General features: G+C 42.6%; 1 protein-coding gene across 3 annotated transcripts in view; it reads left to right on the top strand.

Moving 5' to 3' along the window:
• Nucleotides 1–18926, top strand: part of LOC111269142 (protein turtle) — a 90013-nt gene that overhangs the window by 53223 nt on the left and 17864 nt on the right. For all 3 annotated transcript variants that reach the window (XR_002685604.2, XM_086971987.1, XM_022848535.2), the window contains exons 5-12: nucleotides 1882–2157; nucleotides 2520–2651; nucleotides 3073–3231; nucleotides 6089–6376; nucleotides 7184–7570; nucleotides 9056–9181; nucleotides 12448–12478; nucleotides 13073–13158. Coding sequence is in view for 2 of the 3 variants with exons in the window: in XM_086971987.1 (XP_086828113.1) it covers nucleotides 1882–2157; nucleotides 2520–2651; nucleotides 3073–3231; nucleotides 6089–6376; nucleotides 7184–7570; nucleotides 9056–9181; nucleotides 12448–12478; nucleotides 13073–13158 (1485 nt within the window). In the remaining variant the exon portion in view is untranslated. The remainder of the gene's footprint in view (nucleotides 1–1881; nucleotides 2158–2519; nucleotides 2652–3072; nucleotides 3232–6088; nucleotides 6377–7183; nucleotides 7571–9055; nucleotides 9182–12447; nucleotides 12479–13072; nucleotides 13159–18926) is intronic.

Below are 18926 nucleotides of genomic sequence, written 5' to 3'. Positions count from 1 at the left end.
TCGGATTAGATTTCCATCGTCTTGTTTCATAGTCGCCACTATGCTGCCCGTTTGCTACCGACTTTTACAGAAAACAACGATTTCTCGCTCATCAGCAGTCACCGTAGATCTCAAGCAATTGGTAATATTAATCTTGTTCATTCGTACGGGCGCTCAGTACGTTTCATTTGTTTAGACGGCGACGCCGCTTTTCATAGATTGCTCATGCTTCTTATGAGCTGAATCTCTTTCCGTCAATCCTTAGATTCTGTGTCCACCTCTAATACCATGTTCTGTCTGCAATCTTAATTGACGTCATTCTAGTACTATTTTGCTCGTCCCTTTTTTTACCCGCGCTCATAAAGGCGACGGTAGCTATAGTAACAATCATAGGACATAGAACACTGATAACTACCGTAGGCATAGCGATGACTCCCAGAGTCATAGATGGATGTCCCGGTGCATGTGTCTCCGAGGAGCATATTAGTTTGACACTAGCAAGCTGCTGCCTGATACCTCGGTCACTTTATTTCGCTAATAGTAAACTTAATTGAAGCAGAAGACAGGAAGTTATGATGCACGCAGCTCTAGTAGCAACTGTAACTGGAGGAGATAAACGAAGTACATAGTTTTTCATAGGTGGCTCCGTACAGATATTACTACATGGTCAGTATTAGATGAAATAGGCCATAAGCAGGGACTAGGTCACTACGAAATAACGAGCAATGACAGAGTGATAGCGAAAAGCTATGTAGCTATGGAAAAAAGGGGTGAAAGAAACATATAATGTACGACATTGAGAAAAAGCGTCGGCAGCGAACGAGTTCGTCGAAAATTCACTGGTGGTACTTCAATATTGATTAAACCTGAGGAGTAGCTCTGCGAAAGGTCATGTTGTTGGTGTGTTTGTAGCACTGCGTCTTGTACGCCACGGGCCTTTTTCGGCTACTAAGGCGGTAATGATGGTGGTCGACACCTCGAAGCCTCGTTCAGCAAGTCAGACCCGATACACTTAAGCAGCCTCTAGGTGGCGGCTGGACGCTGTCCGATATCTGGAAGCCATCACGATCTTTTCTTGCGGCCATGTTACTCCCGATTACTCTTCGAGCCACCCGTTTATGTTGATCGTTCCCTTCAGCGTCGCTCGTCGGCTTCGATGGCGGCGACGACGACGACGACGACGACTACGACTTTCACTAACGCAATAGGAAGACTACTAATTGCCGTTCCCTGTATAGGCTGCACAATGGATCGGCTATCGCTCGTCTAAACGTATGCAGGATCAGAGGGTACCGATTAACTAATTTACTTATTGCCAGCCACAACCCGTGGATTGGTTTACAGCGCTGCATACATATTTATCGATATAGGGCTGACAGATTGTATGCTACATACCTATCACCTGTACAGCTACAGTGTTTATGGTCATTTCTACCATATGCACACACACACACACACAACACACACACACACACACACACACCTGAATGTTGTTGTTGTTGGCAGATTTCTGTATAATGATTGTTGTTACGGAAATCATTAACGACCTCATGACTGATGCATATGGGTGCTCAAACGGAAAGGACGACGCCAGTAAATATACTGTATTATCATAGGGTGTAAATGCTTACTACATCTTCAAAAATTTTCTTATTCTTCTTCTTGCATTATTTGGTTTCGGATATTCGAATTGTCACAGTAAACTCAAATGTCCCGTGTGTAAGTTGTTATTGATCGACTTATATAGTAGAGAGCCGCAAAGCAGGTAATGGCCTCCCGCTGTAGCGTACGCATTATTGCGTAGAGGGTATGCCGCGCTTGGTATAGAGCGGCGTTGGTATACCATTACCATTATATCACTGCAGTAATTATTACAATCATGTGTTTTATTTTGTTTTATAGTCCGTCCTCTGTCCGTCTGGATCGAAGGGGAACAGCAGCCGCTCTCGGCTGGCAAATCGGTGACGCTTGAATGCCGCGCGTCAGGGTCGCGCCCGCCAGCGGTTATTGAATGGTGGAAAGGCGGGATGCGAATGAACTCGACCTCGCACAATAGCACAAGTGCATTAACATTTGTGCCCACGGCTGATGATTCTGGCAAGCACCTTTCGTGCCGCGCAGAGAATCCCCTCATCGCAAACAGCCGCATCGAGGACGGATGGAAGCTCGAAGTTCACTGTATGTATCTCGCGTCTAATCTATACATGCATACATATAGTAGGCCATGTTTACTCCTGTACTAAATATACGATACAATAACATAATACATATAGCACGTATTTTTCACATAATTTATACAACACTACCTTGTTAGAGACGTGTTGTAAAGATTGTATAGATATTTATCTGGTCAAACATATAATAACACGTGTTTCCAGTCGGCTCTTTTTCGTTCGCTTGATAACGTATACGCACTTCTACTCTTAGCAAATGCGGCGATAAAGTGAAACCTATTCATATTTAGAGAACAGAGAGCGTTCTATCTGGCTGTATAATGGTTTGCGATAGGCTAACGTTCTAGGTCGTATGTTCCATTCCAGACAACCCTATTCTGAGCCTACGCCTCGGGAGCAAGCTTCGGCACCAGCATATCCAGGAAGGTAACGATGTATTTTTCGAGTGCGACATTCGCGCCAACCCCTGGGTGAACGATATCGGATGGCGTTTTGAAGGTACGAATGTGTTCTTTGCAGTAACCATCCGCTTTACCAACGCGTCATCTCTTCTGTCAGTATGTCCTCTACGTATCCTCCACCTGCATGTCGTTTTCGGGAACGACACGCGTTTGGGCTGTCGTACTAGTGGTATTAGGTGTAACTCCCAAAGGACTATTTCAGGAAGAACTAGAGTTTTCGTTCATTCCATCCACGGCTATGACGCAAGATTCCAAATGGCATTGAAAACCTAGAACATGGATTTCCTCTACAAACCTTCAGGCCAAATGATATACCCTCCCGTTTGCCCACTAGGGTTCCAGGGTTCACCTTTTAGGGCTTATTCCAAAAGCTACATAGCATAGGTTCTTGCATTTCGTCCGTTTCTAGGCGTAACCATATGCCTGCCGTTTTTTCTTTTATGCTATGATTCATATAGGTCGAGAGGTGCAGACAAACACCTCGGCAGGTGTAATCATAAGCGGTCAGAGCCTTGTATTACAAAAGGTGGATCGCTACAGCCGAGGCAGGTACACCTGTCATGCTACGAACGCGCAGGGGCCCGGCGAAAGTAACGCCGTCATGCTCAAAGTCAGGTGTAAGTAGAAATATCGTTGAGGCACACGTTTTTCTATGGGCATCGAAAAACATAGTTCTATATTCGTAACTTAGAATATTCCTAATGTACTTTATCATCATAACCTTTGATATTTAGGCAATATATCTACATATACATCCTTTGGTGTTTGATTGCTTTTATAAGAGCTATATTTCACAAACAAATGTGTTGATAGATAAAAAAAAGATTGCATTTTGTTTTCAAGGATGAATGTAATAGATTTAACCGTGTTTATTAAGACGCTGGCTAACTGGGAATGATTAACATATCACATAACACTAGTATTAACATAACACTAGTATCGAGCTTCAGGAAGTAGCTTTCTTCTGTACATCTTTTAACCAATTCTACATTACGAGTATGTTGCAGCTACATATCTTTTAGTCGTCCCTCTGGAATATGCTTAATTAGTGTGAGTTATCGAATTGTGGTATATCGTTAAGGTATATACGCTAGGCGGAAAATAATATTGTAGTAACATTTCAACAGAAAAATAGAGCAAGTAATGATTCAGCGTTTTTTCGAGTATTAAGTTACTACTGGGTTACGTTAAGTGCAATTAGTATAAATCTCAACAAAAGTTTCAAATCACAGAATTGCTGGTGTATTTTTAAGGCCACGCTTTGTTGCTAGATCCATAACCTTGCATAGGCACACGTAAACAGGTACACAAACACAATGGCAGCAAAGCCGGGACTAGAAAAATTACCCTCAAAAGGAGTTCAAAGAGTTTTAGCCAGTCTAGGAGTACTTGCTCTACCGACCTGGCAGTGAATGCAATGAAATCTAAGGTCAAACAAAGGCAGCTATTTTCGAAACTCTCTGGATGATTTCTCCTGAGAATGCCTCCATGGTATTTCGCCCCTCCTCCGGGACAATAGGCCTTCCGTCGAGTCACTTATGATGAAAAATATACTATCATCAATATATTTATAAGTATGCCGTACTCTTACACACCTATAGGTATACGCACACGTTTATACAGATACACTCACATACACTGACAAATATTCCACACAGTTAGAACATAGGATGTTATGCAGCAAGCATTGTAAAGCTGCTGCTCCTCCAAAGTATGCCGGCTCATCGAGCCAGCACACGAGTAGGGTACAAACTCCTACGAGAGACAGGCACATTTTAGGCACACATAGGAAAATGGATGTTTTCTTTTCTCGTCCGGCCGTTGCTTGTAGACTCCCTTACCGCGGTTATGTCGAATGCATAATGGATTAGACAATAGGAACGACAAAGCAAACGATAACCGGCCAGCAATGGGAATAGACCAGCCAGGCCACGAAAAGGCTTTGCCGCAGTAACCAGTAGGCAAGAAAAAGCAATAAGCGCCCAGCCGGAATGCAGTATTTTGCGAAGAAGGGGTTGGGTTATATGGTCGGGGGAATGGAACGAAAGGGGTAAGTGGCAATAAGCAAAACCTAGGCAGAGCGGTCAAACACAGGGTTGGAGATTCAATGACGAAGTGTTACTAACAAAGCAGTAAGCTGCGACGGCTAAAGCATTGCCCCTATAATACTAAAACCCATAACAAGTATTAAGTAGACGACGGACGATAACTTATACTTGGAGCAGTTTTGAAGAACGCATAGAAAACCTTACTATATAGGCACTAGAAATCCATTTATAATCGATGGTAACCAATTATAATATAAACAACGATAGTAATAACAAATAGAATGCCGATGATACGAAAAGCTTTACTATAGTCGCGAAAAAATAAACTACGAACAATAAACTTTTAAGGGAAATCAGATAACTTCAGATATGGGTGTTGTATCATAATATGTAGCGAACCACTAAAAGTAACGATAGAACCAACAACGAGCATTGCTTATCGGGAAAGCATTATTTAGCAGAAAATTTAATCGAACGAACATATTTAACAATTAAATCATAAAATGATCTTAACTAAGCTTTGTATGTAGTTTCGAGGGGATATATATACATAACCATTCACATGTAAAGCATGTAGCGACATTTAGTGACATTAAAAATGTAAAAGCTAGAGAAACTATTTGCCACACGGTTGTACATTCATGTGTATGTAAAACCGTTGCACATACCTGTAGTCATTTGCGGAAGGCCAACGTAGGCAGGGAAAAATGCATCAGCTAGGGATCTAGAAATGAGGTATAACAATCACGTGAACAATTACATCTGGGGGCAGTAGATAGTGCATGCATTTGGACGGATGCTTCTCATCAGCAAGTAATAGGAAGTAAAACGCTGTAGGTATGGTGGTAGGTTCCGAGTGTCTGTTCATTGACCGTGTAAATCAGCCTCCTGCTATCAATATTGTGCCAGCCAGCCTGAGCCACCCTGGTCGCCAAATAATAAGGCTTTTGAACACGGACTCCTCAGCTCAAGGGGTTTCGAGGAGTTCTATATTCCCCGTCTGCACTATTGAAATGTGAGTTAGGAGCGCGTTGGGTAGCAGCACAACGCGATAGAGTAAACCACCCCAATGAATCGACGAAAATGAAATCGTTTTACGATTGCTTCGAACCTACAATTCGACTACGTTCTACCTCTGGTGCCAAGTTTCGAAGGGATGTTCAGATATCGTTTTCATTTTGTTATAGGGTACCCTAGGGCCCTATGCCTACCCTAGGCCGAAACATGTCGCACTACGTTGCGATATATGCATATAGTTAGAACCGTATGGGGGGCTGGGAAACTACAGACAGATAAACTGAAAAAATATATTTCGAGTTCGGGTCACAGCCGCAGTTTAGATGTGCGCAATTATCAGTTAAAACGCACCTTTATTTTTACCTTTTACGAGTGCCCATCCTATGATCCGATTCGTTTTTCGTTGCAGTCGCTCCCGTGTGCAAGGGCGAACAGAAGACGACGTACGGGGCCGCCCGAAATGAGCTAGTCAAGATATTCTGCGAACTAGAAAGTGACCCCGTTGAAATCGCGTTTAAATGGCGTTTCAATAACAGCAAAGAGCTCATCTCGTCCAGTAACGTTCATACGGATGGCACTCGGTCCTGTGTGACCGTTGTACCACACACTGAGGAGGATTATGGTCCAATCATCTGCTGGGGAAAGAACAGCATCGGCTTGCAGAGAGAACCATGCGTCTTCCAGCTGATTCCTGCGGGTAAGAATTTTCTCCGGTCGTCATGCGGTGGTCGTCTCGGCCGCGTACTGTTTGGGAATGGGGCACCTCAAATATTTTAACGGTAAGGCTTTTTTTCGCTTTCGTTTGTGTCCTAATGTGCCATGCTGCCAGGGGAAATCGACGCAGCTTAAGAAGGTTGATCGTTTTCAAGATGAATCTACCCTCGTGGCAAAGAAACCTTTGAGAATTATATCTTCTTTGTCAGGAAAAAAATAGCTTGTCTCACAAAAGAGCCTGTTAATGGCCAAACGTGAAGGAGACGATTTCTTGATTCTCTCCCGTTCCTTTCGTGTTTAGCCCTTTTGTACTCCAGCCTAGCTGTCATGCTAGCCGCTACAATCAAGTATTACTAGATTTCACGGCCAATGATTGATAATAGAAGACGAAGAGTTGAAAGGTCAATAGTGAAGCTCTCCATCTGTTCGGCTAAAGGATGACATTGCTGTACTATTGGCACAACGGCAACCTCTAGCCAGCTTTCCAGCCAGTTCAAGAATGGCACAACTGACAGACGCGGGCAAGCTTGTCAATAACGACATCATAAACGTATTTGTTTAACTGCGCATTTCTCGATTCTCTTCGTTCGAGAAACACAGTTATGCATCATAGAACGAGCTGTTATTAAATGAAGCTTCTGACGTACTACTTTGATCAACAACGTGCACTGAAAAATTTCGAACTTCAAGTTCGTCCAGTCATTACTACTCCTAGTGATAAAGCGTTTTTCTTCCTGCTTCTCCTATGCTCGTTTTCTTTTTCTCGTTCGTGTTGCTTATTCGTTCGTAGGTCCGCCGGAGCCGGTACATAATTGTACAGTGGTCAACCAAACCGAGGAATCGTTGACAATTGCCTGCCAGGAAGGCTACGATGGAGGTATTGAGCAGTCCTTTCATATGGAATTACACGACGCTGAACAGCGTACTCTGCAAGGCAACTATTCACTCTTGTCCACTGGTCGCACCCAGATCGGAAGTGACGATGAATCTGGTGGTAGTGTGTCTGGGCCTGTTGACCTGCAGGCCAGCCAGCCAGCAGTGGTCATGTCAGCTTCCGGACTCGCACCAGCGACAGCCTACGTGATCGCTGTCTGGGCAGCGAACGCACGAGGTCAGAGTCCACCTACTGTGATAGTTGCGCACACGATCCCGTCACCAATATCACTTACGCGCAGAGGTATGTATGAATTAACGATATTATCGTTTTATTTAACAATAAGTTCCACTTGTAAGGGTATTCTTAACTGTGTAGTACCGTTAAACCAGTCAAAACAAAAAGTGAATCTTAATTTTGCAAGATACATGGATTTGAGCTGAATAACAGTTTCTGAGTAAGCAAGGGACATCTGATGTATCTCCACGTGGCCCATATAACATTCCTTATATTTTTTTTTCCTAGAATTAGACATCATCAATTTTCAGTATAAAGTTTTCTGATCTTCTATTTACAACCAACTTTTTACCTATTTGCCCTACCAGTCTATCGGCCTATTTGACCCGGTCGACAAAAAAGCTTTATTCGCCGTTGAGGTTCGTTAGAAGCAGCGAGGTTCGCTCGGGTGTTACTATTACTGATTTAGCCTTTTCCACCGCAACCGGTTTCACCGGATTCGCCACTTCAGCAGCCCGCTCACCAGCTAAATAGAAAACCATGTTTGTTCGTTCGCCTGTGCGCCTGCATACTCTACGTTATTCGGCAGTGGCTACGGCTATAATGACGACTATTGGGAAATGAAGCGGTTGCCGGTGGCTGTTGGTAGTTCTAGTGGCGTTAAGCTTTCCTTCCGCCACATCCAATCTGCATGCGGTACGAGGACTTCGCCTCAGGCTAAGCCATCAACGCGTATACCTCCAACAGCACCGCAGTCATGCAAAGCAAGATCTCTGTCTACCCCCCATATGCCCTCATCCGCCTTCTACCTCGACACTAGCAACTCCGCTCCAACTACTAGCAACTCCAACTACTTTGAGGCTGCACTTCCTGACGAACTCAGCTTCTTTTGGTCGACTGAAGGAGTAGGAAAGGAAGCTAACCAAGCCTTGACCCTCTCGTCTCGAGCAAGTCGAGGTTGAGCTAGACTGTCTAGGTGGCTTCTGTCTGGTAGAAGCTTCTGCTGCTAGAAGCAAGCAAAAATTTCTGGATGGCGAACGGCGGCAAAGAAGTTCTCTCAATCTCCTGCTTCTCATTCGCGTATGAAGATATTTTCAAATCGCCAGCAGGCGGCGTCCTTGCGAAATGCGTTTCCCTCGCAGCGTTGAATATTTCTACTTCTTGATGGTGCTCTGTATGCAAAGACAGGCTATCTTGGCTACCACAGTAGGCGATCCACAAAGCGCTGCGATCTCGCTAGTGTTGTCCCCTTTCTCGTACCCCGTTTCTTATCCTCCCGGCTTCCATCGCCACGAATCGAACGGCCACCAACTCAAAGGCAGCCTGGGCTCTTTACCGTTGAAGAGGCAAAAGAGAAGGCGAAGTGCGCACAGTGTCGATGACCGTTTGGGCCTACAGCCTCGAGGGCTTTCCTTTGCGTCTTGAAGGTTCGGGGTCAACAACGTCGTAGAGGTTAAACGACGGCGGTGCATTCTCCTTCTTTGCAACGCTGTTCGCCTTCCCGTTTATGTAGTCCTTCACTCACTGTACTTACTCTTTGGCTGATTGCAGGAATGTGGCACATCTCGTTGAGTCCATTGATCCTTGTGCTGATATTTGTTGTAACGGGAATCATCCTTGTCGCGTTCACGATCATTCTCATTATGAAGATCAGGACTCGGCAAGTCATCAAGAGCTGTAAGCATCCTTCTTTCCTATGTACACCTAGAAATTCACCGAATATCCTCATAGTGTGTTATCTTCACTTGAGTGCTCGCAGATAGATACTGCAATACGATTCAAGATGATTTTGTCATCAGTACCAAGACGACCTTTATGAAACGTGTCACAATATAAAAGAGAACCATATATAATCGTAAACATACATTACTTTTTAAATAAAGTATAGTCGAAAAAATCCCGATATCTCGCGAAATAATTTGAAATCTATCGGTTGCAAATAAAAAATACATGTACCCACTCCATGCAACACGATACTAGGTAAAGCATTTTCATTTGCCATAATGTGTACAGTTGCAGGACGTACGCTAAGCAAAAATTTCGTTGGATAAGTGTGGACAGAGGTAAGGTCAGTCCAAATAAGATTTATATCTGAGAGAACATGCCGGAGATATCATAGAGCAGGCATAAAAGTTTTGCTTAACTATTTCTAAACAGAAAACGTCGTTGACTATTGTATCTTAGTGAGTTCGAGTGTCGCAGAAGGCACAGTGCGGGTATTTTAAGCGCATTAGGGGCAAAGCAGGCCCTTAGCAATTATTGCTCATAATTTGCTTGACGCCCATCGCCGCAAGTTGTATGGCCGGGCCTAAATGCTGCACCAAGCAATAAGATAACAACAGGAGCAGTTGCACTTATATTGGCCAGCTGCAGCTTTCAATCATCTAGTGTGAAAATGCCAGTACGAAGCAGAACTAGCACAGCATCTAACAAGCGACAGGGGACCAGTTTGAATCGAATGACATTTTAGCAAAGAAGCCAATTAACGAGATGCCAGGCTTGAACACAAAAACTATCCTTTGCGAATGGCAGCATTATCATTAGCGTCTGTTCACCAGCACGTACATACTTTTTGCCCAGCTACTGTTACCACTATCAGCCTCTCACCCTCAGGGTCACCCCCGAATCGGGTAACGTGGTCCACACCACACGATTTAGTCTATGAGCTCAGCTCCCGTAGCTTCTCTGTAAAAATCGTGTGTTCGCTTTGTTTTCGCACCTCGCTTTGCTCCGTCATGGGCTTCTGTTTAAAGTAAAGTCCAATGACACAAAAAATTATCGTAGTACGTCGTTGCGAGCGAGACTTTGTAGTGAGGTGCCGGAGTCAATGAGGAAGAACGCCGTATTTTTGCGCTTCATCGCAACGCATCTCTGCGAACCAGTCGTACGCAAAATTGCCTTTTATATAACGACATAGGCGTATATTGTACCCGTACGTTAGGCGCCAGTTCGAGGATCAATTAGATCCAGATACAGAAAACACCACCTTCTCTCGTGCAACAATAAAGATGACCGGATATTAAACAGACAAGGGGTACTAGTTCCGTTGACTTTACTATGGTGTGAAATTGTCGTTGCATTGCCGAATAGCGAGGCAGATTTCACTACTACTGTCCTTAATTCAGTTAGTAGGTAGCAGCAGCACAAATGGGTTGGCTTAGAAGAAGTAGAACAAGATGGGTCTGAGTAAGAAACAAAACGGTTATTTATCGACGTTAGTCGACGATCAGAAATCTGTTGGTAGATGTTCTTAACGTAGTTTTGATGACCATGTGGCATATATATGGTCAGTACGGATTGGTTCCGGCGAATTTATATCTGAATAAGATTTTGCCGAAAAAGAAACAGTTCCGAGTTAACTGCGGACGACGGCGTGATAAGGATGAGCAAATGAGTGAACCTGGCAGCGAGGGTGGAATACTAAGCGCGTTTCATTAACGCAGCGGCTGCAACTGCACCACTAAAAGAAGCCAGTTAGTCAGACGCATAGAAGAAGACCAGTAAATAGAAAAAAAAAGGACACACAGGTTCTGTCCCTATCGGACCCTACTAACTATACTTGCACTCTAGCAGAGACAGCAGCAGAGAATCGAACCGTACTGCAGCTGAAAAGGCCTGCTCGACACGTTTTCAGCTTGGCTATCGTCAGTCGGGACCATGGCCGCCCAACTGAGGCCATCGAGACAGGGACGAGCAGATAGAGCAGGCTCACTAAAAAACAGCCATGATTTAGTTAAAAGCAACGGTAGCACAAGCACATAAAACGAAATCCAAAGAAAAAAACGGAGTAACTCTCACTTGGTGTGCAACCTTTCTAACCTACATCGAAACGAAGTTCATACATCGATGCTAAGCTGAAGTGTCTACATTTGTATTGTTTTTGTTAAACGTTCAAGGACCCAATTAGCGGATGTAATGGAGGAACTTCAGCAATAATAAGTAAAATAAATTGTGTGGTGAATTAAATTTTACTAAGGTCAAATTCAGGTTCGAAGACAGAGATCCGAAATGATAATAGTGCATTTTCGACTCCGACACTATTTTGCTTTCTGCTCAGGTCTGTTGGCTGCGAATTTATACTGTGTAAATCAGGGATTCTACAACTAAAAAAAAGCTGCTTAAAACTAGTTTGCGAGGACAAATGGTATTTTGGAAGTGGAGGATGCACCCCGCCCCAAACGTCCATCTAAGGTTAATAAGTACCTATTGATGATACCTAAAAAAAAAAGAAGAACGGCAGACAATTATTGAATCGAAATAACTGTAATCATATCAAGTGGCACCTTAGATCTACGGGTTTGTAAAAAGTTTCGAGCTTAAATGGCCCATAAACTAGGTGAACATCATAAAGATACACGCCTTCTCACTGCCTCTCAGCATGTCACCCGGTATCGAGCAACGCAGAGCCACAATAAGTTTACGTTAGCTATAAGCGTCCTATATACTGAAACATGGTCGAAAAAGACCACCTGTGTATCCTTTTTTTTTATTTACTTGTCTTCTTCTACGCATCTAACTAACTGGCTTCTTTTAATGGCTCAGCTGTATCGGGTGAACGAGGCTATCCAGCTAAATAGGCCCGACGAGACTAAACGAGGCAAAGCCATTTTTCTTGACGACCATGTTAGTCCTCTCAAGACTAAGATTGTAGAACCCGCCCTGCAGAAGATTAAATAAGAGATTCTTTTGCGAGCACAATAAATACATTTATTGCTTGGATTCGAGTAAAAGCCTGTGTTTTTGTTCGGCGGAAGGACTGAAGCCACCTGTATGCCAACCTAATAAACCTACTTAGATAACCAGTTATAAACTTTGCATTGTACACGCGGAAAAATTGTATCGACGGTCTATTAACGTTAAATATTTGTGCTTACTTGTGTCTGTTTTTAATCCATCGCCGATATTGCTCTACACTGACGTGGTAATGGATCCGCCATGAATAGCTCAACAGCGCGCTGCCGCCGCAGATGAAAAGTGAGTACTCTTTACACCCCCCAAAAAACGCGTTCTTGTTGGAGTTTCTTTTTTTCATATGCACGAGCTACTGTTGTGGTGTGCAAAAGGAAAATGACGCTACACAAATGGAAATGAGGAAACCAAGGTCCTTCTCTATTCTCCATTTTTCCCCTCGAAGGGTGTCTGTGGGATCGAAGTCCCTCTAGGCGTACGATATGTAGGTCTATTGCTGGGGCTTGCGCGCGTAAGGCGGAATGCCTACGTTTGTAGCTTGTTTCTTAAGAAGCATGACGGTTCCTCCTGCGCGACTTCGTTCTGTGGGCAGATGGTTACACTGGAAACCATTGGCGAGCCTAAGAAGGGCTGCTGCACCTACTAGACATTAAAACTGCCAATCCTGTCAATCGTCATAGTCTCTCTGCCTGTTGCCGCCTAACCGTTCCCACATTCCCCCCCGCGTTGTGAAACATTTCTGAATAGAAGAGGGAGCGTAGGTCGCTCACAGTATATAATTAATTTTGCCTTCCTATGTGCCGTATCTTTCACCCTTCTATTTCTGCTGTTTCCGTGTTTTGTTTCTGCTGTGCCGCCTGCCAAATTTGATTGACGCAGGCCGCAGATTCCGTTGCCAGAGGAAGGGGACGTCACGGAGCTTGCGCGGTTCGCCGACGAAAACAAGGGTCCGGATGTTATACCACGTATGTATATTGAGAACAGACAAAAATTGATCACCAGTTAATTATCAGTAAGTTTATTATTCGAAGCGACCGCGGAACCAAATAATAGGCATCTGCCAAACATATTGGCCGTGTAACGCGTGTATTTATTATTTGTTCGTACCTACCAATAGAGCTTTACAGACAGCAAACGTGCAATTTTCGACAGAAAAGTCATCCTCCATGCTTGTATCACGCTTAGGAATAACTTACTTCTCTATTGATTTAATCAAATGCCCACTTTAGTGTACTCTCTGTGTGTGGTGTTGATGAAAGCTGACTTTCATAATAAGCATAGTTTTAGAGGGGCACAGAAATGCAGTTGAAAATTAGGGTTCTTTTAGCTAGTCATATCAAGCAGTGAAATCTCTTGTGTTCAACCTCGTACAAATGAAAACACTTCGTTTTGGCTTTGGTCTTAATAGTCATCATAATTTGAATTGAAATATGTTAAAGGCTTCCTAAAAGGTGTCTAGCAGTAGATGCATCTTAGTTTCATTGGAATCCTTAATTGAGCGATACGTAATAGGAAAAATTGTATCTTGGCTAGCTTGTAAATGTTACACGTTAACTTAGTACGAATAAATGAAGATGTAGGTACTTAGTGTTATAGCAACTAGAGTCAGTGGAATAACCCATTGGAAACGACGATCATATGACATCCCTGTGTAACTTTTAGAGGTTACTTTTATCCAAATCGATAAGGATGACGGCAATGACAATTTTGAAAGAAGTACTAACAAATCAATGGGCTGCAAAAGGCAGCTGTTCGCATCGTTCAAGGTCTCGCAGCTTCCTCAGGTTGTCCTGAGGTTATTTACAGCGATAACATCGTACGACGAAACATAACTTCTTAATTCTTGTCGTCGTAGCATAAAATTTCGTTTGTTATTAGCATTTATTATTGATTGATTATCTGTAGGTATATTCACGCAGTATGAACAGCTATAGTCAATACTCGTAGAGATCGCAGCGGAACTGAAACTGCGGAGCCCCCATCTTCTCAAACCGCAGTCTGTCTGTCCACAGAAGACAGACAGGCAGGCAGCTAACAGCACCGTATATACACATAGTGCTAGCTTCAATATTGTTAATATTTCACGACGTTCTCCCGACTACTCTACTACATATATACATGTATATATATATATATATATATATATATATATATATGTTTGAGTGAGTTAAGAGAAGAAGTTCGGTTAAAGGGGCAACGGTAGGTGCAGCTTGTACCGGGTGGGGGGGACGAACGAGAGGGTAGAAAGAGGGGAGTTGGCATTCAACATCAGGAGTCGCTCGAATGAATAAACGTGGAGAGCGGCACGAACGGGAGAAGATATGGCCGCTGGATAGTGTAGCCGCTACTATGCATCACATTACCATATATTATTCAGTAATTTAGCGGATAGAAGCAGCAATAGCGACGGTAGTAATGGTAGCAATCATTACCACCGTCGCCACGTGGCGCTAGCTAGAACAGCGGCATCACGCTCAACGGCCAACAACCAGACGACTAAATGAAGCTAAGTCAAATCAACGTATGACTATCAAGTATTGGGATGACCAAGAGGATATACATACATATGTCTTCCTTAAAGCAGACGAGACGAGTTCATGCGAGCGCACATCCGAACGCACACGTATGAACGAGGCATACGGTACAGCTTTTAACGGGCCGTTTCACAACGACGATAGTAATAATGGTCAAAACATTGAGCTGACACTTGAGTTTGTAACGTTCATTACGTGTCGTCTAGGGTCTACAGACGACGAAGGTAAAAAGATTTAGTGAGGCTGGCATTTTTGGTCTAAATGAATATCAGAACACTATCTCAGTTACTTTCATTAGTTTTTCTTTGTCAAAACCCTTTTCGGCCGCCAATCTTAGAGCCCTTATGATAAATCGAAGGCCGATAAAATGTTTGCATCCTCACGGAACAGTCCTTGAAACTGTTTAGTTGTAGTTATTTTTTCAGGAGCACGGCAGTGTACTATAGTTCGACCATGGTATTTCCAATATACAATAATATTATTAGCGCCACGATATATATTACAGTTTGCAGATCTGAGCTTTATGTTCAAGCAAACAAGATAGCAAAATTTAACACAAGCGAACCAGACGCCATCTCCGGGCTGTTTTCGACAAGCGAGTGTCTATTTTAAGAAATCACAATTATCGTCGTCTCGAGCTAAAGACTTCGCCCTGCAAAGCGTTCGTGGAAGATGTGAGCTGGATGGAAATAAGATAAGGCCGTGAATAGGGTCGGGAAAAGTTTCTTTGTACGATTCTTTCAATGGATTTGTCGATTACAATAGATGTTTGTTGTGTAACATTAGTTCCTCTCCTACGATCTTGTGCTACAAATAGGGCACAAGCATAAACGAAATCGAATTATTATTGAAAACTACTAAATGCAATATGATTTGATGATGATACTAGACCCTTTTAGGTACCATCATACTTTAAGGTGACGCCCTTCATAACGGCCTCGACTGTCCTGCGCCTGCCGTCGTCGAAAGCTAACACTGACATGATGTAGAGATAGTGACATGGTTTGGGCTCGAAAAAACTATATAATGGTTTTTTCAAGGTCGTCTGCTATCGTAACCATTCGTCATTAAAATATGAGTACCGTTCGATTGAACACATAGGACACATTCATTTATAGTCAACGCTTCTCGGACGCTGGATGTAGCCATGTGATCCTCAGCAAATCTTACGTGTGTCTTTATTCGACAACAGGAATGGGCCGATGTCAATCGGCCCACTGAGAATTGAGATAACCGGCGGCTGACCCTAAACAAAACAATATCTCAGCATTTCTAGAAATAAGACCTAGATTATTGTTATCAATCCGTAATTTTATTATCATGGGTATTTATTCAGGATTAACCTATTGTTGCATTAATCGAGCCCGGTACTAATTTGTCATCGTTATTTTCCCTAAGTTTTGTCGACACAGCTAACTGATCTCTCGAATTTAACTTTAACAAAACTAAAGTCGAGGAACGTAAGATCAGTATTCCAATGCTGAGCTGACGTTACATTTAATATGTCATAGATGCATATTTTGGCAACATTTTTACACTCCAGTAATAGCTCCACACGCTTTTTTCATTGTACAACACAGGATTTCCTCGGTAATGCCAAATCCTAGACATGCCTATGGCTTAATTTATTTCTGAACTGCGAGTAGACCTATCGTTTTCACTAATTGTTAAGTTTACATTATAAACTTAACTCAAAATAGAGCTTACCAATTATTTCAGGGAGTCGAATACATACGCGTCATTATTGGTTAGAGGCTGTAGAGTTGAATAGCGTTTTTGATGATAGCCGATACTTTTTGACCAAGTTAAATGTTTCCTGCCGTGGAAAGAAAAGCTATAACAGAAACAGTTATAAGAAAAACAAAGTGTAAGTGTGCAAAATGTTAAGGGTGACATTTCGAAACGTGCCATATGGCTATTTAAATGAAGAAATTATAGGATAGCTGCTGCGATTTAGGGAGACCCTATAAAGAGCTAACGTTCGACTATTTCGAAAAAAAAAAAGATCGACAAAGTCAATTATGTTACTAAAGATGTAAACAAGTCTTAAACTAATAGATAAAAAGCCTGAATGACTAAAGAGGGGCTTATGCAGAGCTAGTTAAGTTAATAATTTTCGGAGCCAATACTCCACAGTTTACTCTGCACTGGGAGCGGGACATAACCATAAAATAACGAAGCGGAACGCTACGTGCCCGGCTGTTACCAGTTTTAGGATGAAACAACTCACAGCATACCTGAAGCAACCGACCTGTCACCGCTACGGGCATATAATTTTCTTATAATAAAACAGCTGATGCGAGATAGACAATTGTGTTAGGTTGTCCGGAAGCAGTTCTAATAATAGCTTCAATAGCGTTATGCGCTATTGAGGAACTTATTATTCTGAAAATACAAAAACGTTAACATCGTTTTGTCCTAGTTACCGAATTTTATACCCCCCAGCCCCAGCTCCAGCCCTGAAAATAGGGTGGAAGAAAAATAAATTTGCAATCGTTCCCCCTTGACGCCCAAAAACTGAACCGCAGGACCAAGCGAAAAACGTGGTTCTGCGTATGGCAAAGACTCTATGGTTAAAATATATGAGCTCATCTATTGATTTCTCTTCTGGCGAGTGACTCGGAAGCAGTTTTCGTCTGAGTGGAAAATTCTACTGAAATACGTTTTTTAGACAGGCAATGCCACGTTTGAAAGTAACCCATCACTTCTAAGTGTTACTCCTAGCTATTATGTCTCTGTTGCGCGTGGCTTATATATCCAGCATTATTCTCGTAGCCATTTTGCCTCCTTTAGTGCAATACTAATTATGGGCAATGCGATGAAAGGCGCTATTTATTGCCACTTACATATCCATCTTTTGTTACAAGCCCAAGATAAAATTCTGTCACGTGGACAAACTGATAACAACGGTATATAGCAGTTGGCCATAGACAAACGGAAGACTAGAAAAACCGAGTAGTAAATAAGGGACACCATTAGTTTCCAAACAACTTGATCAAAATTGCATGCTGATACCGAGACGGTGACTACCTATTTCGCACGATACAGATACTAAATGGCTGATCCATAAGTCCGTCAATGGAGTTCGTAACTTACTCATCGCGGTAGAAGAACCCTCTCAAGTTCACAGTTCAGACAGATATATCCGGCCAAGAATATCCACTTTGTAATGATCGTTGTCATCGTTGACGCGCTTTCCGAGATGTCTTCCTCGGAAGCAGAGTACGAATCTACTCAGAATCATTCACTTGAGCTTTCGGTCAGCTTATTAAAGCTATACTAACACGAGGATATTCAAAAGCATCACTCCAGCTTCTTTTCCAATTGCGGAACCCTTTTACCACTTAAGATATCGTATCGAGCTCACAATCTGAGCCATACGATCGTACGTACTCCATACTGATATATCCAACTACCGTAATACATCAATGTTCGGATGTCGAAGTTATTTTTCATTGATGAAAACTAATGATAAAAATACATTTTTCTGTATTATTAAAAAGCATTACAATGCCTTGTACAATAGATAAGGCACAAAAGCATGTCGGCGAAACCGCACTCATCAGCCCATAAGATGCTCAAAACATTGTAACTATATAACAAAGTAGTATGCTGTAGTACTCGTGTAACATTTTTGTTTGTTGCCCTTTCTAATTTCTGAATCTTATTTCCTCCCAAAGACAACGAGCATGGATTCTGTAGGAGACACAAGTATACTGAATTATTCCGGGACAGTGTTTATGTCGACGCAGGCTGTGTTGTAGATACACTTTTTCCAAGCTTGGCATAGCCCTTTTCGGTAGCCACAGTCGGGGGTGAGAAAAAAAAAGATGATAAAGGTCTGGCAAAGCAAATAACGGATTATTCTATTAGTAAGCTAAATCGATTGAGAGAGTTGTAACGTTCCTCATGTGAGTACCGTATCGCAACCCGCGGGCTTCGCCCCTCACTTATTTTCTTGTTAAACAGTTTACCTACAAAAGAAACAAAATGATTATACTTATATAAACGTAATGTCGAATAATGGTTATACCATAATAATCACGTATTAATGGACAGAAAAGCCGTAAGCTTCCAAAGAGTTTTTCACGCGACGCAAATGAGGCACGTCTTTTTTTTGTATGATACAACTGTCATACGCATGCATTCGTACATTTGATGATAAATTATATGACAAACGTTCATTTTCGCCATGGTGT

Source organism: Varroa jacobsoni, unplaced genomic scaffold (assembly GCF_002532875.2).
Source record: "Varroa jacobsoni isolate VJ856 unplaced genomic scaffold, vjacob_1.0 scaffold_1357, whole genome shotgun sequence".
NCBI lineage: Eukaryota > Metazoa > Arthropoda > Arachnida > Mesostigmata > Varroidae > Varroa > Varroa jacobsoni.
Note: the sequence above shows the minus strand (reverse complement) of the source record. Positions and strands in the feature narration are given on the sequence as shown.